This window comes from Lissotriton vulgaris, chromosome 1_2, assembly GCF_964263255.1.
Source record: "Lissotriton vulgaris chromosome 1_2, aLisVul1.2, whole genome shotgun sequence".
Lineage (NCBI taxonomy): Eukaryota > Metazoa > Chordata > Amphibia > Caudata > Salamandridae > Lissotriton > Lissotriton vulgaris.
Genome location: NC_141686.1, coordinates 295,781,509 through 295,805,672, shown reverse-complemented (window position 1 = coordinate 295,805,672; position 24,164 = coordinate 295,781,509). Strand labels below are relative to the sequence as shown.

The 24,164-nt window shown below is 50.9% G+C and overlaps 1 protein-coding gene across 3 annotated transcripts in view; it reads left to right on the top strand.

Annotated features, from left to right (window-relative positions):
* Nucleotides 1-24,164, top strand: part of KDM2A (lysine demethylase 2A) — a 939,997-nt gene that overhangs the window by 514,860 nt on the left and 400,973 nt on the right. For all 3 annotated transcript variants that reach the window (XM_086953271.1, XM_086953272.1, XM_086953273.1), the window contains one exon: nt 5,462-5,588. In XM_086953271.1, the coding sequence (XP_086809397.1) occupies nt 5,462-5,588 (127 nt within the window). The remainder of the gene's footprint in view (nt 1-5,461; nt 5,589-24,164) is intronic.

Genomic DNA, 24,164 nt, shown 5'->3' with positions numbered 1-24,164 from the left:
GTCCAGCCTCGGGTCCGGACTTCGAGAAATGGATGTCGTTCTTTTTCCTGCATAGCCCCTCCACTCTGGAACAAGCTGCCTCTGCATCTTCTGTCCCTCTCTAATCACCAGGCTTTTCGTAAGAGTCTGAAACCCTGGCTCTTTCCTAATTAATTTTCTCCGCCCCTGGCACTCCCTTCAACAAAGCTGCTGTCTTTCTTGTTGCCAAGCGCCTTGAGACCTTTTGGTGATCTGCGCGCTATACAAAAGCATTTGACTTTATGACTTTAAAAACAGTGTTTGTTCAGTAGCACAGCCACCTCCTTTTAAACAACCTAAACTTCAGCCAATGAGGTACAAGTGCTGAGCGGTTGTACTCTCCCAGTAAGCTTCCCTGGCTCAGATTTCTACAGCACGTTCTTTGATAGTGTTCCAAAGAGGAGCTCTGCTCTAACCTGTGACCTTATCCTGATATTTTTCTGGGCTTCAACCTACCATAATGGCCGCTTTCAGTGCAATGTAAGTTACTTTTAGGGTGATTGTGTGGTAAAGGCCCACTTTTTGGATACGGTGGACCCTTCGTTGTCAGTGACTGACATCATGCCTGTCAAGGAGAAGAGATCTCTCTTAAGACCCTGCTACACTGATGACCCACATTAGCTGTGTGTTGCTTTTACAGAATATACAAGGCTTCATGTTGTGACATTTGTAAAGCCTTTTCTTTCAAGACTGAATGATGGGGAGAGATGTGGCTGGCACTGTGCCTGCTGGAAAATAAAAATAATTACTCCCGCCTGATGGAATGCTCAGTCTCCTGGGCCGGATTCAGTGAAAAGTGCTCCAGCAATCACTTCCACAAAGGCCGGCCAAAAAAGGAAATATTGAATTTTTAGATATGGAAAACCCTTTGGTTTACTCATTAAAACTCTAGGAAGGGTGAAATCAAACCTTTGCAGAAGATTATGTGAAAACTTAGCAATTTTGACCACAATTTAAGGGAGCTATCTTCACCTTCGATGACTGTTACCCTTCATGACGATAAAGAAGATAAGATTCCATTGTTGATGACCGTTCTCCATTGAAACCTATGATTCAAGCCTTTTTCACTACAGCTGTAGGAAAGTGTATTATTATTATTTGGGATGGACAAGTAAACCCCTCAAATAAAAAAAAAAACACCACCTGCTAGATGTCCACAAATTAAATTAAATAAACCTATGATCAATCCCTGGAAATGTGATGCAAAGCATTCAAGCATTGTATACTCAGTAACCAGTTACATGCAATGTAATAAAATTCTCCAACCAATTTTAAAATAAAGAGAACCATTTTATACGTAAATCAAGACAAAAATGAAAAAAAATCCAATAAAGGAAGCCGGAGTGATGGGAATTTGTTTTTAAAGATTTGTGAAAATAGCGCCAAAAAGCACGAAGTGCCAATGATAGCTCCCAGTCTGCAGCTTCTATAGACAAGGGGCCTTGGTCGGCTGCAACACGTGCATTGGTGCAAGTGAAAGTCTAGAAGCCAGAAAGTTTCAAAGTCCAAACGCAGAAAGTGACTTTGTCACTTTTTATGGAAGAAAAATCCTTCTTGAGCTGCCTCCGTGGACCCCAAAACAAGATATCTGAAGTTGGGTGGTCCCACAGGAGCTTAGGAGATTTCTTGCAAAAATGTTCGAAGTTACAACGTCAATGGACTTACTCTCTTTTTTTTTTTTTCAGAGCTCCTTGTAGCAATGACTGGGATGGAACTGAAATTAAGCCCAACTCCATGAATCTGCCATTTAGATAATTTTATCTGAGAAAAGGTCTGTTCAAAATTTCCAAACTTTCTTCTGGTGCTTAAACAACCACAGGTGTGCACTTCTAATACCCCCAGACCTCAGAGGAAGGTAGTGATACTCTCAGTTTGTTAGGCAGAGGCCAACAACAGATTATTGTCAAGATCCAGTTGCGACTGGTCAGCTAGGGGCTTCTAGGAAAAGGCCTCTTGAAGCTTAGTGCACCCTTGTAGCCGTACAGGAGGTCAACCAACTGTCTCTTGGAGTCTACTTCTTTTTCCTTGGTTCGTGAGGGAGAAAGTCCAGTCCTTCAGGGCTCTTGTTGGGTCACACCATCAGGTTCAAAACTCTTCTGTTCTTTTGCAGGTCCAGAAAGAGTTCAGAAGAAGACTGTGATGATCCAGCTCTGTAGGGTTCATCAACCTGTGGCACTCCCTAACCAATGTGGGAAAAGTTCCCTTGGACAGTCCTACTTACTCTTTTGAGTAGTTCCTGCTGGTTGTATGATGGTACAACGAATGTCTCAACAATGCATGCCTGAACCAGGTGGTCTCAACCACGACAGCATCTTTACCATGCAATTTTGTGGTGGACATGATTGGTAAAGGGACATGTGTTGTAAAGATCACACCACTGCCCCCTGCCCTGAAAACTGTCTCTTTCCCCTGCCCCACACCCTGAAAACTACCCCAGCTCTTCGCCCTGAGCCCTAAAAACTGTCCCCTACACCTATAAACTACCCCAAAAGGCCAAAATCTGTCCCACAGCCCTGAAAACTGCCCTTTTCTCCCCACCATGAGCCCTAAAAACGGTCCCCATGCTCAAAGCACTAAGACACCTACCCTACTCCCTCACCCTTGACCCCTAAAAATCTGGCGTCTACCCCTGTAAACTACCCGAACCCCAGCTACCCACCCTGAGCCCTAAAACCTGCCTTATAAAGCACCCCGACCTCCTGAGCCCTAAAAACTGTCACCCTGAAAAACTACCCTCCCACTCACCCTACCCCAGCCCCACTTACCTGACCACATCCTCTCCCCATCCTTCCAAACCATCCATTCACCTTCTAGACTGCGCACTGCCTAAACCATGCATATGTGTGGTTAAGGCAGGTGTGGTTTGGCTTGCGAGGGAACGGCACGTGTGGCTCAGCCCACGTTAAGGTCGTTTCCAGTTCCTGTTTACCTTAATACAAAAAAATCCCACAGAGCTCCTCACTCCCAAAATCCAAGATGGGGAAACACTTCTCCTCTTGTGCAGAATCTGTGTGTCCCCCGCCAGAGATGTAGCTAGGGTAAGGAAGATTCCCTTGCTCTGTGGTCCCTCAAAACCATTCTGGGGTTAGCTTTCCTCCCACTGACTTTGGTGCCAGCCTGACTAGGAAGAGAAAAGCTGGCATCTTTCCAGATGTCACCTAATATTTACTTGTGCCAGTGAAGGCCCTTTAAAGTAAATTAGGTTCCTGGGCTCACCCCCACTGGTCTTCCTCGTAGAGGAGGGAAGCACCCCCTGGTTCACAGGCCAGTTATATCTGTTCTGAATTCCAAATTAAAACTAATCACCAACTGAGTAGCTGCTGGAGAGCTAATGCAAATTAGCCACCATCATTTTTATTCAGGGTAAAGGTAACTTTTTTAAAAGTTACATTCTGATAGGAACTTATAGCTGTAGATTTCACACCTTTTGAATATTCCACAGGCGTTACTTTGGATCCCTAAACCTTTGCACAGTAGATATGATTGCCAGAAGGTGGTGCTGTGCAGCTCAGAACTAACGCTGTTCCTCTCCGAAAGTGTGCTGAAGTCAGTTCCTTTCTTTCTGCACTTCTAGACTCCGATCCGGAGCCTGTCTTGTCTCTCAAAGACCGCTTTTTTTTTATATTTGTCTCCAAATTTCTCAACCGTGTGCAAGGGATGTCACCCCCTAAATATTCAGGCTACAGGAGGTTAAGCTAAAATGGTGCTGTGGGCATCGCACTCCAAGTCTGTCTACTCTGACTTTTGTCCATCCATCTCCTGGCTGGAGAGCAACACGGTCCTTCCAATTATCTCGGTCAAGAAGTGAGATGTCTGCGTGTGTCTGGGAGGCCCTCCTTCAAAGTTATCCTCTAATCTCCTGTGCACATAGAGCTGCTATCACAAAAGATTAGACACTTGTTTATGATTGCCAGTCTTAAGTGTTTTTTCTTCTGCTACGCAAGCATAATGGAGAACTTACCACTCTTTTAATCCTTAGCCTCTTATACCTCTGTCTGTGGTCTCGTAATGGCACATAGAGGGAGAACTTGGGAGTCAGAGGAGCTATTGTTCCTGTGAATCGCCTAATTATGTGAGCCACTCGTGCCTTTTCCATCTTTACTTAGCAGAAGGGAACTGTGAAACCATAAAATTAAACTTTCTTTAGAAAGCCTCAGCCAACAGCCAAACTCAGTAGTCTGACCTTGAAACCCGCTTGGGGAAAAACAGCAAAGTAACACTTCAACAAAACATTTTGGTGTCATCCTAATTTCACCAAAGGTCCCAAATAGGTCACATCACTGAAAAAGTGTTGATGCAAACAGGAAAAGGGAGGGAAAGGTTTCCCCTCCCAAGGGACTTACAGGTTATTCAAATGGATGATTGCCTAGTCCTAGACAACACTGCTAGTCTTACAGGAAACTGGTGTAGAGACAGACAATTATGAACATGCAAGCTGCATTTTCAGAGCTCAACATTGGCAAATTTGCACCAATGTGGTAAAACAGTACTGTTTAGAAAAATGCACATGGTCATACTAGCATAGCTTTATCAAGCCATGCCGAGGACATTTTCATTCTATCAATGCCCTTGATTGAGGCTCAGCAGTACACGCAAGCAAATGTTCCTCATTCACTATTGTCACATTTGTACTCGTACTCCTAGGTCCACCTTCCACTCTTACCCTTCTGTTTGGGTCACCATCAACCTCTCTAAATGGGGAGTTAGGGAATGAGGATATGAAGGCCTGCAAACTCAGCTGGGTCAGAGTTGGCGCACACATGCTTTTGGGCTTTCTATTATTTTATTTTGGAAAAATCAGCGCTGTGCTGCAGGCATGGCCTTCCTATAGGTCCGAAAGAATTATTGACTTGGAACTACCATTGCAAAAATCTCTAGGGTGACATACATACTACCACAACATCTGCATCTCTTGCAGTACACCTCACTCCTGACCCACACCAACCTCAGCTAAAGCAGCACAGAGACCTCAAATTAACCAGAATATTTGTGTGCAGCCCTCTGCTATTTCAGTTCTAGCATAACGTACAGGTCCAGTTGAATCAGGCCAGTATTAAAACCTTCACACCCAGATGAGTGACCCAGAGAACTGAAGCCTGAACACTGAGCTCAACCAATGCCCTTGAGTAGGGTCCTGCATTTAAGCTATTCAAGTAGTGACCTTCTCATGTGAGTATTCCAGTTCACCTCATATTGAACTGCAACACCATTCATGCCCCAATATTGAAACCCACCCACCCACACTAAACCCCACGTATTGAAATCTGCGCACATAGATGAACCAGTGACCTGGGTCTCACGCGACTCCTCCTGTACTCTTTAAATATCAGCACCCCAAATTTACAAGCAAACATCAGTCAGGACATGCTGCCCTCATGAAGACACTTATATTCTTTCAGAATTTTGAATGATTTAAGGGGATTTTATTCTTTTTTCTCTGCAGGTGCCGAATAAGTTCCGCTATCCGTATTACTATGAGATGTGCTGGTACGTTCTAGAGCGCTACGTGTACTGCATGACACATCGATCTCACCTCACCAAAGAATATCAGAAGGAGTCTCTCAGCATCGGTAAGCGCCACCCATTCCATTTTTACTGTCTCATCAATCTAGCTGCGTCGGCTAGCAGAAGGCACTTTACTCCTTTGTGCCCCTTATGTATGGCCTATCCCCTGCAAGGAAATGAATAATATCCAAACTTAAAATGTTTTAGTCCTTTTTCCCTAATGCTAAAATAGCGAAGCGGTACACTTTTTATTTTGGGTGCGTGCTCCTGTAGACTCCTCACCTGAGCCCTTCCTGGTTGGCACAATTGATCCGTTTTTTTTTCCTTCTCTTAGTTGTCTACCATCACCAGGGTGGTACCTTCATGAATTTAGGAGAGAAACTCAGAGACTCAGAAACATGACAAAAGCCACATACGGCCTCACCCCGCCGGTGTTGTCAATTCCTTTTTTTCAGCTACTCTGCCATAATGCAAGGGTTTTATACCTTAAGGGTCTGGTAAGCAGGAGATGACCGTCACAGCCCCTTCCACTGTTCATCTTTGATCTTTGACTTTTGGGTAATTCACACAACCCGGTGTCATTTAATTTATATGCTGCCATGCACTACAGAGCAATTAGGAAGAGAATAAACTAATTATGACCACCCTCAAAGGCTTGTTGTAAGTTGCCATGTAGGTCGATGAGGATGAGATCCTGTTCTAGGACCATCATAAAAAAAGGAATCACTCCGGCCAGGCCGGTCAGTGAGTTGCAGGCATTGAGTTCCCATCCTTCTTTAACATCTTTTTCCCCTGACAAATTGGTGTTATGAATCAGGGATGCTTTCTTGCTGAAAGTGGTGACTCCCTTTCAATGTAGCCAGTCTGTTACTCTCCTGACCTTGTATCCCTTGCCCTATCCCAAAACGGAAGAGGGGAGGTTGCATAGGTTGAACCCTAGGCAGATGGTCAACTGCTACTTACACTGCACCAAGGACATATGATTGGTTGACTAGCTCTTTGTCAGGCACTGTGGAGCCAAGAAAGGGAAAGCAGTGCAGAAGCAGACTGACCAGTTGGGTAATCATCTGCCTCAAGACATACTGCAGTTTTACCTAGAACAGGGGTACTCATAGTACGGCCAGCGGGACAGTGGCGGCCCGGCAAGCCTTCCCTGGCGAGCCGCGGACCTTGTACACATCATACCAGTGTTTTAATATTTTTTTTTTTTTTTTTAAGAGTGTCTGCAAACTAAGTTACAAAAGGGGGGTGGTGATGGATGGAGCATCTGAATCAATCAAACACTCACACCCAGTCAAAAGATTTGGGTTTAATCCATCTCCATTCTTTAGCCCACTCTGCCACCCCAGTTCAGACAGGGCTATATGCAAATCAGTCTGACCCTGTGCCTCATGGGAACAGTCCAAACTAAGTTAAGGCAGTGCGACTCAGAGACTCTGCTGATCTGTGGTGGCCGGCCGGGCGAATCCTGCCATAGTTAGTGGAGCTGCAGGGGCGCCAAGAGGTGAACAATACAACCTCATTAACATGTTAATGGTCCTTTAAAGACCTGTTAATGCGCTCGGTGCAGCTGTGTGTGTGTGTGTGCTCCGAAGCTGTCTTAGCCCTGGCTGACACAGAGGCAGGGTGAGATGACAGAGGGAGAGGGAAAGAAAGGGAGACCAGGTGAGGGAGTAAGAGAGGGAAGGAGGGAAAGGGAGGGAGGAAGGGAAGGGAATGGGAGGGCGAGGGAGGGAAAGGGAGTGACAGTGAGGGAGTGAGGGACTCTGTGTACAGTTGGAATGCGTGTGTGGGTGGCTCGTGGCTGGCATCAGTACTGGGTGCAGTGACTGACTGGGTGGCATCAATCATGCATGTCATGTCAGGAGGACAAATAAACATAAACTGGTAAGTGCAAACTTAACTGATGATCGATCGAAATGACTTTTACATTATTGTAAGCGCACTGTTTTACTAGGCCTCGGCTCGGAGCCTAGGCGCTGGGCGGCATTGATTTGAAATGCGATGGGGAGGCTCAGGCGAGGCGGCGCAGTGGCAGGACTCCATCTGTTTAAGCGCGCCGCCAAACGACACTTAGACAGTCATGCCGTCATAAATAACATGTTGGAGGCGAGGTGCACAGTTGGGTGAAATACAAAAGTACTTACTGCAGAACAGGGGCCGCCGCCGGCCGCAACATGCATCAAATATCTGAAAGAAACACGTTAGTGTTAGATTCCTTACCTTAGAATATCCCCAGGCGTCAGTCTGGATCCGGAAACTTTTGCGTAGCAGTACCCCTGCGCGTCGGTAGGCGTCGTCTGCAGGCGTCTCCTGCGGCTCCGCGTCTGTCGTCGGCGTCGTGCGCCGTGATGACGTCGCTGGAGTATATAGACGCCGCCTCCGCGCGCTGACGTCAGTTCTTCTTTTTTCCGCGCCAGTGGACGCAGATCTGAAGAGCAGTACTCCGGTCTTTTGACCAAGTTTTTCGATAGTTATTTCTCTCTTTGTGCCTGATAGGATGCCTGGGTTCAAGCACTGTGATGACTGTGAGCGCACGATGTCGGTCACAGACCATCACCGCCTCTGTCTCCGGTGTCTGGGCCCCGACCACGACGTGGACTCCTGCGTCGACTGCCGGGCCCTCACCAACAAGACTAGGCGGGAGCGGTCCCGCAAGCTACTGGAGCTCCGGGTGTCGGCCCCACGTCGGGACCGGGAGCGGTCCCGGTCCGGCCGGAGGTCGATAGAGCGTTCGAGGGAGCGGTCGCGGAGCCGCGCCGAGCGTTCCGGAAGTCGACACCACTCGTCAGGCTCATCAGGTAAGAAGCACAAGAAGCCGGGGCGTCGTCATCGTACCCCCGACTCCCCCCGACGCTCGCGCGATGAGGCCGGGGTCTCGGGTGACCCCAACCCCGCGGCTCAGCGAGAGTCGCCGGCGCGGCCTGCCTCATACCCTCCGGTCCCTGGGCACGGCGCGACGCCTGAGGAGATCGAGGCGTTCCTCATGGCCATGAGGGGGCTCGGTTCTCCGACGGGGCCTACGGTGCCTTCGGGCCCAGTGCTGCCGTCTGGGGGCCCTGGCGGTTCGAGTGTCCCTGCCTCGGCGCCGCCGACGGCTCCGGCCCCGGCGCCGCCGACGGCTCCGACCCCGGCGCCGCAAGGGCCTTCGGGTTCGACGCCGGCTGGCCTTCCGGCCTCTCCGGCGCCCTTACCATCGGGGTTACCCCCGGCGCCGTCCCCGCGCGGCGCCGGTTCTCCGGTGCCGGCTCCGGCCGGCAGCGGGGTTCCGACGCCGGCTCCGGGCGGCGCCGTCCCCTTACCTTCACCGACGCCGGACGCGGAGCCGGACGGGCGTCGCTCGACGCCGGTTCCGGCGCCGATGGGGCCCTTGAACCCCGAGGAGCCGGTCTACATCGTTGACTCCGAATACGGAGAAGATGAAGAGTTCGGTGAAGGTTGGGAGGGGTCCGAGGACCCTCTGTCACGCGAGTGCCAGTATGACCCGGACTGGACAGGTGACTTGGGGGATGCCAGTGGTCTGGACGACTCTCCTAACCCTGGTTTGATCTCTCCTCCTTCCGTGGCATCGGTGGAGGGAGCTGCATATTCTGTGGTGCTGATGAGGGCTGCCAAGGCCTTACACCTTGAGCTCCCCGTCGCGGCCGTGAGGCCTAACATCCTCACCGAGGTCTTCAAACCGCAGTCATGCCCACAGGAGCCACTGCTGCCGTTTAATGAAGCCTTGTCAGACGTTCTGTTGGGCACGTGGTCCAGGCCCGCTTCAGGTCCGCCTGTTGATCGGAACGTGGCCAGGCGCCACCGTCCTTGTCCGGACGACCCCAAGTTCCTGTCTACCCACCCCACTCCTGAGAGTCTGGTGATCCAGGCCTCGACCTCCCAGTCCGCATTCCCGTCGGCCCCGCCCGACCGGGAATCCAAGAGGTATGACCAATTTGGCAAGAAGGTCTTCTCGTCCATTAGTTTGGGCCTGCGGTCTTGCAACACCGCTTGCCTCTTGGGCCGCTACACCCACTCTGTGTGGGATACGGTCGCGGAACTGCTGCCAGAATGCCCCATGGAGGTGCGGGCAAAACTCGGTCAGGCTGTGGCTGAGGGCCGAGATGCAGCGAAATATTCGATACGGTGTGGTCTTGATACGACCGACTCGCTGGGCAGAGCTATGTCAACGACGGTGGCGATTCGTCGCCACGCCTGGCTGAGATCCGCCAATTTTTCGGCAGATGTCCAGAATACCTTGATGGACATGCCGTTCGATGGCTGTCACCTGTTCGGTGACAAGGCGGACCACGCGCTGGAACGCTTCAAGGACTCCAGGGTCACGGCCAAGTCCTTGGGTCTCTCGACCCAGCGTCAGCAACCGGGTTCGTTTCGTCCCTTTCGTGGCCAAGGAAGGGGCGCCCCCACACGTGCTGCCAGCCACGCGCCGCAACAATCCTTTCAACGCGGTGGCGGCCGTGGAAACCGCCGTGGTGGCGGTCGGGGACAACGGCGGGGTCAGACCACACCTTCCCCCGCAGCATCTACCCCAAAATCCTCCTAGTCCGTGCTTTCGGCCCCATGTGACGCCAGTGGGTGGCAGGGTTCGCCATCACCACGCTCACTGGCGCACGATCACTTCGGACAGGTGGGTGCTGCAAATCGTCCGAAGGGGCTACTCCCTCCCCTTCGAGACCTCTCCTCCAGCCATGCCACCGCAGAACCACCGTGTGTCGGGGGACCACTTGACACTTCTGCAGGAGGAAGTTACGGCCCTCTTGGCCAAGGGGGCCATCGAGCGCGTTCCTGGGCCAGAAGTAGGGCGTGGTTGTTATTCCCACTACTTTCTGGTGCCCAAGAAGGACAAGGGGGGCCTACGTCCTATCTTGGATCTAAGGAACGTCAACGGCTTCCTCCGGAAGGAGAAGTTCAAGATGTTGACGTTAGCTCAGGTCTTGGCTGCTCTAGACCCACAAGACTGGATGGTAGCGTTGGACTTGCAGGACGCCTATTTTCACATCCCCGTCCTGCCGGCCCACCGGCGTTACCTGCGGTTCACGGTAGGCCTGGAGCATTTTCAGTTTATCGTGCTTCCCTTCGGCCTTACCAGCGCCCCACGGGTGTTCACAAAGGTGATGGCGGTGGTCGCAGCCCATCTGCGCAGGTTGGGGGTTTCAGTCTTCCCCTACCTAGACGACTGGTTGTTGAAGGCGGGCTCGCCCCAGACAGTCGTCCACCACCTTCAGATGACGGCAGACCTCTTGCACGACCTGGGGTTCTCCATCAATGTGCCGAAATCACACCTGTGTCCCTCTCAAAAGCTCCTTTTCATCGGAGCGGTTCTGGACTCGGCGCAGTTTCGGGTTTATCCTCCGGAACGGCGGGTTCGGGATATTCAGGCTTTGATTCCCATCTTTCAGCCGCTATCCCGGGTTTCGGTCAGGTTGACGCTGCGGCTGCTGGGACTGATGGCTTCCTGCATCCTTCTGGTGCATCACGCCCGGTGGCAGATGCGGGCTCTGCAGTGGGACCTGAAGTTTCAGTGGGCCCAGCATCAGGGCAACTTGTCCGACCACGTCTTGATCTCGGAGGGCACTGCGAGACAACTGCAGTGGTGGCTTACGGACCGCGATTGGGTCAAGGGCAAGTCCCTCTCCCTTCCCCAACCGGAGCACGTTGTCGTGACGGACGCGTCCCTCCAGGGCTGGGGTGGCCACTTGGGAGAGGCAGAGATCAGAGGCATCTGGTCTCCGGCGGAGTCCCGGCTCCATATCAATCTGTTGGAGCTGCGGGCGATTCGTCTGGCACTGAAGGCATTCCTCCCCTTTGTCAACGGGAGTGTAGTGCAGGTGTTCACCGACAACACCACCGCCATGTGGTACTGCAACAAACAGGGCGGTGTGGGGTCGTGGACCCTTTGCCAGGAGGCTCTGCGCCTCTGGCAATGGCTGTAACGTCAGGGCGTGACTCTGACGGTTCAACACCTGGCAGGTTCTCTGAACGCCAGGGCGGACGAACTCAGCCGTCGGTGCTCGATGGATCACGAATGGCGTCTGAACTCGGACGTGGCGCAAGGCATCTTTCTGCAATGGGGAGAGCCTTGGTTAGATCTATTCGCCACCGAAGAGAACGCGCAATGTCATCAGTTCTGCGCGTTGGAGTTTCCAAGACTGCACTCGCACGGCGACGCCTTTCGGCGCGAGTGGAGTTGCGGTCTGTTATACGCCTTTCCGCCTATACCACTTCTGCCCAGAGTGCTGAAGAAGATCAGGCGCGACCGGGCCCAAGTTATCCTTGTGGCTCCGGACTGGGCTCTTAGATACTGGTATCCCGAGCTACTCAGCATGTCAGTTGGTCCCCCGATCCGCCTGCCCCTTCAGGAGGACCTTCTGTCGCAGCAGCAGGGGACGGTCCTCCACCCGAACCTGTCCAGTCTCCACCTCCATGCTTGGAGATTGAGCGGCGGCAGTTGAGGCCATTTGACTTGCCTCCTGAAGTCTGTGATGTTATTCTGGCAGCCAGGCGTCCCTCCACTAAGTCGGTATACGCCTGTCGGTGGAACAGATTTGTGGCGTGGTGCGCAGCAAAGGCTGTGGACCCTCTTTCTGCCCCTCTTTCGGAGGTTCTTCTGTTTCTTCTTTCTCTTGCCCAGCAGGGCTCTGCTCTGGGCACTATCAAGGGCTACCTTTCTGCCCTTTCAGCCTTTTTGAGGCTTCCTGATCAGCCTTCTTTGTTCAAATCCCCGATTGTAACTCGATTCTTGAAAGGCATCACTCACATGTTTCCACCTGTTCCGTTTGTGATGCCTCAGTGGGATTTGAACCTGGTTCTAACTTTTCTGATGTGTGCTCCCTTTGAGCCCCTTCATTCTTGCCCTCTCCGTCTCCTGACTTTAAAGACGGCTTTCCTGGTTGCCATCACCTCTGCCAGGAGAGTGAGTGAGCTCCAGGCTCTTTCTGTCCAACCTCCTTTCCTGTCCATTCATCCTGATAAGGTGGTTCTGAGGACTAGACCTTCTTTCCTGCCCAAGGTTGTTTCGGCCTTTCACATCGGGCAGTCCATCACCCTCCCTTCCTTCTTCCCGCCTCCGCATCCTTCAAAGGATGAAGAGCGGCTCCATCGTCTGGACCCAAAACGTGCGCTTTCATTTTACATGGATCGCACACGCCAGTTCCGGGTGGATGACCAACTGTTTGTTGGCTACGTGGGTGCGAAGAAGGGACGGGCGGTCTGTAAACGGACCATCTCTCGATGGGTCGTTCTCTGCATCAAAGCGTGCTACCCTTTGGCTCGGAAGGAGCCTCCTGTTGGGCTGAGGGCCCATTCCACTCGGGCCACGGCGGCTACCACTGCCCTGGGCTGGGGAGTCCCCTTGCAGGACATTTGCCAAGCGGCTACGTGGGCCTCGCTGCACACCTTTGCGAGGCACTACTGCCTGGACAGTCAAGTCCGGAGGGATGGCTTCTTTGGCCGTTCTGTCCTCCAGGACTTTCTGGTGTAGTATTGTATTGGTTCGCAGACCCACCACCGGGGTTGGTATTGCTGGGGTATGTATTCTAAGGTAAGGAATCTAACACTAACGTGTTTCTTTCAGATGAACAAGTTACTTACCTTCGGTAACGATATATCTGTAAGAAACATTAGTTAGTGTTAGATTCCTTACCGAACCCACCCATCCTCCCCGTTCTGCGAACTGATACCTAGGGTTAAGGACATCCCTTTCAGGGCCCTAGTTTTTACATGGCACCAGTGTTGGTTCTCTCATGGCTCTGCGTCTCCTGGCGCGGAAAAGCTGTGTACAAAGAACTGACGTCAGCGCGCGGAGGCGGCGTCTATATACTCCAGCGACGTCATCACGGCGCACGACGCCGACGACTGACGCGGAGCCGCAGGGGACGCCTGCAGACGACGCCTACCGACGCGCAGGGGTACTGCTACGCAAAAGTTTCCGGATCCAGACTGACGCCTGGGGATATTCTAAGGTAAGGAATCTAACACTAACTAATGTTTCTTACAGATATATCGTTACCGAAGGTAAGTAACTTGTTCGTCAATGCCCGTGATACAACCATAGCAATCAAATATGTCAAAGTTACTAAAGATAAAGGGGCCCTATAGTGACATGATGTAAGTTAAAAAGCACACTAACACGTAGCAACTAAGAGATGCAGGCTAGCGGGACCTTAAGTGACCTGTGTGGCGCAGTCCACGCTGTGCGATGAGCCACATGAACAGAGAATGCAGTGAAACTGGAGTGAGGGCACTACAGGAAGAGATGGCAAACCGAGGGTGCACCGCATGCAGCTGCATTGAAGGAAGAAAAATGTTAGCATTTTTAACATTTAATTGAAACTTGAGCACGTTCAGGTCAGTGATTTAGTTCCTGTTTACATTGTATGTGTTAATATTTCATAGTTGCATTCCCTAAAAGTGTTAGCTATTTTAAGGATTCTGTTCATGTATTATTTTTCATGTCTCACATTACTCTTGTACAGTGCATCCCTTGAACTGAGTGGCACCACTTCAGAGCGCTGGAGCTTAGGCTGAGGGCAGTGCGAGTTTCTCACAGTGCCTGTCAAATAGTGAAGAAGATGTTCAGAAATCTTGATGGACATCAAATCCTGGCCTCTCAGCAGAGCGCACAGGGCAGTGGTCATGTGTTCCAGTTGCAATGTGATTCTGTGCATATGGGTTTGATGGCGGTATACTTTTTCAAAATAATGATGTAAAAGAACATTTAGTAAATGCTTGCTACTCGTAACAAGTCATCCTTAACTTTTACGCCCTACCACTTTCAAATGTCACCAGCCGCCACTGTGAGGGAGGGAAGGGAGATCGGGTGAAAGAGTGAGAGAGGGAAAGGGTAGGAGGGAAAGGGAGGGAGGAAGGGAAAGAGAGGAGGAGGGAAGGAAAGGGAGTGACAGTGAGGGAGGGAAAGGGAGACCGGGTGAGGGAGTGAGAGAGGGAAAGGGAGACAGAGTGAGGGAGGAAAGGGGAGACAGAGTGAGTGAGGGAGTGAAAGGAGACAGAGTGAGGGAGGGAGGGGATTAACAGAGTGAGGGAGTAAGGGAGGGAAGGGGAGACAGAGTGAGGGAGTGAGAGGGAAATGGATGCAGGGAAAGGGAGGGAGGGTAAGGGATGGAGGGAAAGGGAGGGAGAGAAAGGGAGTGAGGGAGTGACGGAGGGAAAGGGAGACAGAGTGAGGGAGTGAGAGAGGGAAAGGGAGACAGTGAGGGAGTGAGAGAGGGTAAGGGAGACAGAGTGAGGGAGTGAGAGAGGGAAAGGGAGACAGAGTGAGGGAGTGAGAGAAGGAAAGGGAGGGAGAGAAAGGAAGGGAGGGAAAGGGAGTGACAGAGTGAGGGAGTGAGAGATGGGGAGGGAGGGAAAGGAAGGGAGGGAAAGGGAGACAGAGCGAGGGAGGGAAAGGGAGACAGAGTGAGGGAGTGAGAGGGAAATTGATTCAGGGAAAGGGAGGGAGGGTAAGGGATGGAGGGAACGGGAGGGAGAGAAAGGGAGTGACAGTGAGGGAGGGAAAGGGAGACTGAGGGAGTGAGAGAGGTAAAGGGAGACAGAGTGAGGGAGTGAGAGAGGGAAAGGGAGACAGAGGGAGGGAGTGAGAGAGGGAAAGGGAGGGAGAGAAAGGAAGGGAGTGAAAGGGAGTGATAGAGTGAGAGGGAAAGGGAGACAGAGTGAGGGAGAGAGGGAAAGGGATGGAGAGAAAGGAAGGGAGGGACAGTGAGGGAGTGAGAGATGGAAAGGGTGGGAGGGAAAGGGAGTGACAGGGAGTGAGGGAGGGAAAGCGAGACAGAGTGAGGGAGTAAGGGAGGGAAAGGGAGACAGAGCGAGGGAGGGAAAGGGAGACAGAGTGAGGGAGTGAGAGGGAAATTGATTCAGGGAAAGGGATGGAGGGAACAGGAGGGAGAGAAAGGGAGTGACAGGGAGTGAGGGAGGGAAAGCGAGACAGAGTGAGGGAGTGAGAGAGGGAAAGGGAGACAGAGTGAGGGAGTGAGAGGGGGAAAGCAAGACAGTGAGGGAGTGAGAGGGAAAGGGAGGGAGAGAAAGGAAGGGAGGGAAAGGGAGTGACAGAGTGAGGGAGAGAGAGAGGGAAAAGGAGACAGAGGGAGGGAGACAGAGGGAGGGGGACAGAGTAAGGGAGAGTGAGTGAGAGAGGGAGGGAGACAGAGAGAAAGAGAGCGAGAGAGAGAGATGTGTGTATGCCGGGTCTGGTGGCTCAATGGACGAAGGTGTCCGCTGCAGGGACCAGTGGTCAACATCATGGTCAGTTTTTTTTGTTGCTCTAGCCCCGCCCCCTCCCCCACTGACCCCACCCCCACTGGTGCGGCCCTCGGACACAAACCACAGTGTAAATTTGGCCCCCAAGAGAAGGTTTGTGAGTACCCATGACCTAGAAGGAACCTCTGGAATGGGATCAGGGCCCATTCCAACAAGAGTAAATTAATCTGAAATGCAGAGATCTGAAATGCAGCTATGCTGTGTATCCCTACACTCTTTCTTTAATATTTACTGCCCTGATTCTGAAGTGAGTAAAGTCGGCCACTTTGCCAGATGGGTATTTCAGAGTTTCCTCATTTAACCATTTTTAAACCACTCTCCATTGAAGACTACTGCTTTGGAATCTACTGTACATATGAGGAATCTGCAGGTAGAAGTATTCATTAGAAGAGAAAAGTTATGTACCTGTGGTAACTGTCTTTCTGGTGGTACTCTCTTTCTGCAGATTCCTTACCAACCCACCCACCTTCCCCATCAGATGAATGTCTGAGGGTGCTGAATGTTGTTTGCAATGGATACAGTCTTCGTTTCACCAGCCCGCCTCCATCAATTCCTCCGGTCAGCGCACAGTGTCAGCTGCGCGAGCACCAGGCGGAGGCCGATATCCTGTTAAAGAAAAGGACGATAGAAGGCGTACCTCTGTCTCAAAGGGGAAGAGGTCTGTACTCCCGGTTCTTCCTGGTTCGCAAGAAGGACAAGAATGAGTTCAGGCCCATTCTGGACTTGCGACAGGCAAACAAGTGGATCCGCAGAGAAAAGTTTTGCACGCTATCGTTGCATCAGATTTATCCTCAGTTGCAACAGGGAGACTGGCTATGTGCTATAGACCTACAAGATGCGTACTTCCATGTGGCCATTGCACACAAACACAGGAAGTTCCTGCAATTCCAAGTCGGCACCAATCATTATCAGTACACCGTGCTGCCATTCGGACTGAAGTCTACGCCAAGAACATTCTCGAAGTGCATGGCAGTGGTAGCAGCACACTTAAGGAAGAACAAGGTGTTTGTCTACCCGTACCTGGACGATTGGTTGATCAAGGCCTCCTCCTTCTCGGAAGCGCAAGCACACTTCCAGAAGACGTGCGTTCTCTTGAACAAGCTGGGGTTGCACATCAACATGTCCAAGTCTGTCCCGACACTGGCCCAGTGCATTCAGTACTTGGGAGCCTCCATCAATTCGCTGTCAGCAAGCGTGTCTCCTTCGGAGGAGCGACGATTATCACTCCTTCGGAAGGCTCAGGCTCTTATGACCACTCCATCTACAACAGTGAGGACAGTGTTTTCTCTACTGGGATCGATGGCCTCTTGCATCTTCCTAACGCCACACGCACAACTGAACATGAGACCGTTGCAGGAGTGCTTGGAGGATCAGAGGAAAGGGTCTTGGGATGACAAGATAAGACTGTCTCTGCATGCTCTTCAGTCTCTGAAGTGGTGGTGTTCAGCGGAGAATCTCCTCAGAGGGGGTTCCCTTCCACAAGGACATTCCCACTCAGACTGTCGTGACGGATGCTTCTCTCCACGGTTGGGGGGTGCACTCCGGAGACTTACAGATTCAAGGAACGAGGTCCCCAGTGGATTCCACGTATCACATCAATTTCCTGGAACTCAGAGCTGTTCACTTGGCACTGAAGGCCTTTCATCTGTCCTTTCAGACCAACTTTCTTCTGCTTGTACAGACTGACAATACGACCGCGATGTATTACCTCAACAAGCAGGGGGGCTCGAGGTCACGCACTCTGTCGCAGGAGGCGCAGGCGATCTGGCACTGGCTTCTGGCCAGAGGACTGACGATAACGGCTACCCATCTAAAAGGTGTGCAGAATGTTCAGGTGGACGCACTGAGCAGACTGATTCAGGAAAACCACGAATGGGTCATAAACGACGAGGTACTAGGAGAAGTCTTCGCAAGGTGCGGGACTCCAGACATAGATCTGTTCGCCACCGCCGAAAACAGCAAATGCAGAGACTTCGCCTCCAGGTACTACCAGCAGGGGGACGCTGGGGAATGCGCTATGGATAAACTGGTCGAACAGCTTTCTGTACGCTTTTCCACCCATTCCCCTGATTCCGGCGGTGCTCATCAAGCTGGCCCAGTCCAGGGCGCGAATGATCCTGATTGCCCCGGAATGGCCCAGGCAGTGGTGGTCACGGACCTGCTTCACCGGTCTCTCCTTCCTCACATGCGGCTGCCGGGCAGGTCAGACCTTCTCACGAAGTTCGGGGGCCAGATGTTGCACCCCAACCTCTCGTCTTTGAGTTTGGCGGCATGGCTCCTGAGATAGTGCAATATGGCCATTTGAATCTACCCTAAGATTGCATGGACATACTGAAGGAAGCTAAACGACCTTCCACTCGGACTTCCTATGCTTACAAGTGGAAGAGGTTCTATATCTGGTGCAAGTTCAAGAACTATGACCCGACGACGTGCAAGGAAGACGTCATCCTTCCTTACCTTCTACATTTGGCGCAGTCTGGCTTTAATGTTCATTCCATTAAGGTTCATCTCGCTGCATTGACTGCCTACAGGAAATGCCCTTCACAGACTTCCTTCTTCCAGATCCCCGTGATCAAAGATTTTTTGGAAGGCTTGAAGAAAGTGTTCCCTCCTGTCCGGCTTCCTTCGCCTTCATGGGAATTGAATGTGGTTCTGTCCAGATTGATGAAGGAGCCTTTTGAACCTATTCATAAGGCTTCGTTGCAGCACATGTCCTGGAAGGCGGCGTTCCTCGTGGCCATTACATCGGCCCGCAGGGTGAGTGAAATTCAGGCGTTGTGTTGCCAAGAACCTTATACTGTATTTCATGCTGCTACGGTTGTTATGCGTACTCACCCTAAATTTCTCCCCAAGGTTATTTCTGATTTTCATGTCAACCAGACCATAACTTTGCCTACGTTTTTTCAGAATCCTTCATCTCCAGCGGAAAGGTCTTTACATTCCGTGAATGTTAGGTGGGTGTTGAAATTTTATCTGGATAAGACCAAAGATATTCGTAGGTCAGACCAATTGTTTATCAATTTTGGATCGGTCAGGACGGGTCTTGCTACCTCTAAGCAGTCCATCTCTAGGTGGATTGTGTCCTGCATACAGCTATGTTACCAAAAAGCTAATAAGACCGTAGAGGGTAAACCTAAGGCTAGTGTGGCTCAATGATTAGAGCGGCAGACCCTGATGCAAAGGTCTAGCCTGGGACCATGGTTCAATTCCCCTCCTCAGCGGGTCTTGGGCTCAAAAATTCCACGGACCTGATAATTCTCGCCTCGGTGCCTATTCCAATCATAGAGTCCCACTCTGCAACTCTGGGCAATAGCTTGCTTAATATCCACAACGGCCCCCACAACGCTAAGGATGCCTGGCCTTCACTCTAGGGGTGCCCAGGAGTGGAAGCCTCCCAGGGAAAGCCAGGACGGGTTCCACAGCGGTATTCGTACAAGCGCCTTGAGACCCTTGCGGGTGAGTAGTGCGCTATACAAGTATCAATTTACATTTTTACATTTACATTCCACCAGGGGCAAAGCTGCTACGACTGCTTTGCTCCGTAATGTTCCAATTGCAGAAATCTGCAAGGCGGCCACTTAGAAGTCGGTCCATACCTTTGCTAAGCATTACTGCCTGGACACTGATGCCAGGGCAGACGCGCAGGTTGGGCAGGCTTCGCTGCAAAATCTGTTCGCACAATAGTGGTGTTAATTTTCGTTCTCCACCTCCTTTTTTGTGTGGGGATGGGCTTGCCATTCTATTCACTAAATTATGACTATACACAGAGATCCCCTACTACAGAAGGAGTAGTTTTGGTCCTGTAACTCCAGTTCTGTAGTAGGGTTATCTCTGTTATAGTCATAAGCGCCCGCCCTCCTCCCCGGTGGAGAAAGATGTTCATGTAAGGAATGCTACAGGTCTGGCGTGTTACGCCTTCAAAAAGAACTGAAAGAAAAAAGGGACCTGCTGTTCATTCTGGGATACTGGGAGAAGTTCAGGAAAGTTCTCTTAAAGGCACAGTATCCTGTTTAAGCCACATAATGGCAGCCTATGGGGCTTGTCTGTCCATACCTCCTCTCTATCATTCCAGAGGCTTCTGCTGGTAGAGGCAAGTTTCTTTATGGAGGAAACTGGGCAGGCTGTGCTGTTTGTGTGGATGTTTGGTGGAATTTCTAGTTGAAGTACTGGACAGTGTAGCCTGTGGTTATAGGCTGCATTGTCTGTCTTTAAATTCTCTCTTAAGTGTCTTTGCAGTTTTGCATTTTTTGACAATTTAAGAGATTATTTTTGATTGCTCCGGGGTCCACGCACATGGGCGGGACTATTCACTAGATTATGACTATAACAGATATACCCCTACTACAGAACTGGAGTTACAGGACAAACTACTCCTTCCCTAGGACCGGCACAGTGCGTGTTTGGGAAGCTTCATAGGCCTGCCGCCTTTGTAATGCCCAGCCTCGGCTGCTAGCAGCAGATGCCAGCCCCCAGTTTACACCCTCACTTTGGGTAGGAAAACCAGGAAATCTTAAGAGAAAAGGTGTGCTCACCTGCCAGCTCCACCCCTAAGCTGGGTGTGGTGAGGTGAAGCACATCTTTTAGTCCCCACCGTCTTGAAGATGGGGAGACCCCTCCAATCAGGGCTTGGTTTGGGCCTCCTCCCAAAGGGTGAGGGTGTAATTACGTTTGCCCTAAAACAGCAAGACACACAAAGGAATAGGAAAGTGATTTTAAAAATGTGGCATGCTCTCAGTGAGAAAGAACTACCCTCACTCACAAAATTGTGACATGCTTCATCATTGGGCTTGCTTCATTACACCCCTGTGCAGACCAATGCCTGGGGTGTAGCAAAAGGGAGGGGGAAAACATTACAAACATAAAAATCTTGGGGCCACCGATAAAAAAGCGCGAGTGAACGTTAAAACTAGCTTGGATGTGTCCTCACTTGAAATATTATTCCTGGGCCATCCGGCTATGTTTAAAAACATGAATGATGGAGGTGACAGAGGAGATTAAGATTTCCTTCACCCTTCCGTACTGCCAAGGTGTCAACATGTTTCTACCGTATGAATGTTTGATGAGCCTATTTAGAAGTAATTTGGTTTCCCCTCCATGTGCTTCCCCAACAGATTATAAAGTGTGCGTTAAATAGGGGAATCCCTTGTTTGGAAGCACCCTGGTGATTGCCGAAGTGACCCGACACTGCGGGTACTTTCCTACTCCTTTGTGTGTTGCAGTTATCGATAGGGGAGGTCGGAGTAGGCAAGTTTGCGCCTCTTCCCTTCAGTTTGTGTCAGACTCCCCTAAACCACCCCTAAATTTAGTATTTAGGTGGCTTCCCCAGACCTGGAAACTAGTTCTTGCCGACATAAGAAGGACGAAGAAGACGCAGTGAAGCCTGAAGGCGCCTACTGACTTGGACTCAGGTCTACCGGCCTGCCTCCAGCTTCAAAGACCCTGCAAAAGAAGACTACGCCTGTCCTGCAGCCAGTGACTTCTCAAACCTGAGTAAGAGTGCCTGCTCTTTGACAAATACCAGAGACTCCTGAGGATACTGGATCTGTCCCCAAGAAACCTTGACAAGGCCTCTGGCGCCCTCCAGAACCGCATGTCCTGTCCAGTCTGCACCCGATGCCTCCGGTCCGTTTCCAGGTGGCCCACCAATCCAGAACAGGTTCCGTAGACATCCTGACCTCAAGTCCAGCATTGGCTGACCCCTCCTAGACTTAACGATGACGCCTGCAGCCTGAATCCAGAGACTCCCTATGACCACGACCCTCTCTGGTAAGAAGAATCTAAGGACACCCCTGCAACCGTAGCCCCAAGGCCTTGGTGAGCTGAACCGACGGGGACCCTGCGACACCCTCCTCACCCCCATAACCCTACTCAAGTCTGTTGCTGCTGGCCTCCCTCCTGCAGCCTCGGATGATACGCCTGCAGCCTGTTTTTTCGAACACAAGTTCTCCATTGAAAAGTATTGTGCGCCCAACTCTCTATTTGCACACTGCACCAGGCCGGCCCTGTGCCGCTGGTGTTGTATGTTTGGTGCTGCTTTGTGGCCCCCCCTGTGCGTGCTCACACCCCCAAAGCTTGGCCCCTGCAACCAATTTACCTTCCTGCAAGCAGTGTGGTTGCAGGTGCCCACAGTTTCCATTGAAAAACATTGGACCCAGCTCAGAATTTGAATTCAGCACCCGGCCGCCCCCGTGCCTCTGGTGGTGCAGACCTTGTGCTTACCTGAGCCTTGCCCTCTGATTATCTTAAGTACCCAACTTACAGTTCCAGTCGTCAGTGGTTACCTGTAAAACTGCATTGCTGTTTTCACCTATAGGATAACATTGACCGGTTAAAAAATTGCGCAAAGTGTTGACTTTTTATTTTTTTTTAAAACACATTTTTATTAGGTCAGCAGGCAAAACTACTTCATTTTTTTTTATACAATAGTTCCAGGGTATAATAGCCAGGTATACAGCAGCAAGTCTTATGACTTTCAATATAATTAAACAGCATTTGAAATAACATAATGAAAAAATAGCGAGCCTAAAATCATTGGCTCTGAACCATATAACTTTCAGTGCCATGAACATACTAATAATCCAGCCAACGCTTTCATCAAGTCTACCTACACGTGGTCTGGTCCACGTTACAATCCTCATTGTACATTTCACATTACCTCAATATTTCTGCGTCTATGTTTGGTGGTAGGGTTCCAAAATTAGGCCTCTAAAAGTGTTTACTTTAAAAAGACTAAAGTACTTTTCCTGAAAAATATACTTGACTTTTTGCGAAGATCTTGGTTTAAAAATAAACTTGAACAAAGGTAATTTTTTATAAAGTTGGTGTGGATCTCCTTTTTGAGTTGTGTGTCACTTATTGGTCAATGTTGTGCAATAAATGTCTTGCACTCTTCAGTACAAGCCTAATACTGCGCGCCAACGTAATCAATCAATCAATCAATCAGTGACACTTATAAAGCGCGCTACATACCCGTAGGGTCTCAAGGTACTGGGGGGGGGGGGGGCCGCTACTGCTCGAACAGCCAGGTCTTCAGCTTCTTCCTGAAGGAGAGGTGGTCTTGGGTCAGGCGCAGGTCGGTCGGGAGGGAGTTCCAGGTCTTGGGGGCCAGGTAGGAGAAGGACCTTCCTCCTGTAGTCGCTCTTCGGATGCGGGGGACGGCGGCGAGGGCGTGGTTGGCTGATCGGAGGTGGCGTTTGGGAGCGTAGAAGTTGACTCGGCTGTTGAGGTAGCTCGGGCCTTGGTCGTGTAGGGCTTTGTGTGCGTGGGTGAGGAGGCGGAAGGTGATTCTTTTGTTGACGGGGAGCCAGTGAAGGTCTCTCAGATGTCCGGAGATGTGGCTGGTTCGTGGGATGTCGAGGATGAGTCGGGCTGAGGCGTTCTGGATCCGCTGGAGTCTCTTCTGGAGCTTGGCGGTGGTACCGGCGTAGAGGGCGTTGCCGTAGTCCAGTCGGCTGGTGACGAGGGCCTGGGTGACGGTCTTCCTGGTCTCGTGGGGATCCACCAGAAGATCTTCCGTAGCATGCGTAGGATGTTGAAGCACGCCGAGGAGACGTTGTTGACTTGCTTGGTCATGGAGAGGGAGGAGTCCAGGATGAAGCCCAGGTTGCGTGCATGGTCTGTCGGTTTGGGTGCGGTGCCCAGGGCGGGAGGCCACCAGGAGTCGTCCCAGGCGGAGGGAGAGGAGCCCAGGATGAGGACCTCCGTCTTGTCCGAGTTCAGTTTCAGGCGGCTGGTCGTCATCCACTCGGCTACCTCTTTCATCCCTTCGTGCAGGTTGGCTCTGGCGGCGGCGGGGTCGTTGGTCAGGGAGAGGATCAGCTGGGTGTCGTCGGCGTAGGAGATTATGCTGAGGTTGTGTTTGCGTACGATGGCCGCGAGGGGGCTCATGTAGACGTTGAAGAGGGTGGGGCTCAGAGATGATCCTACCACTAATAGCGCACTTTGGGTTTGCATTGAGCCTGTACACTTCTGAGGAATCTCTAGTAGCGTACAATATACAAAGCCAGCTTGCTACATTGGTGGCGCAGCGGTGGGGTACACGACTTTGACATGTGTTATACCAATTGATCAACAAGTGATTTCACAAGAGGAAACCCAATATTGTCTGTAGCTAAAATATTTTTTCAATGTGTATGATTTTTTTCAAAATGTATTTAACCTAGTGTGAGGGCATTGAATACGTCTCCCACTGTTTAAGAATTAAAAGTCTGTAAAGTAGTTAGGTCCTTAGTAGTCAGTTTGCATTTTTTGTAGCCCTTTAATAAGATCCCAACTACTTTAAAAAATCATGTCTGAAAATCTAGGGACCTCACAGTAGCTCAACCTGGCCCCTATGCATATCTCAGTTACCCAACTCAAAGAACTATGCA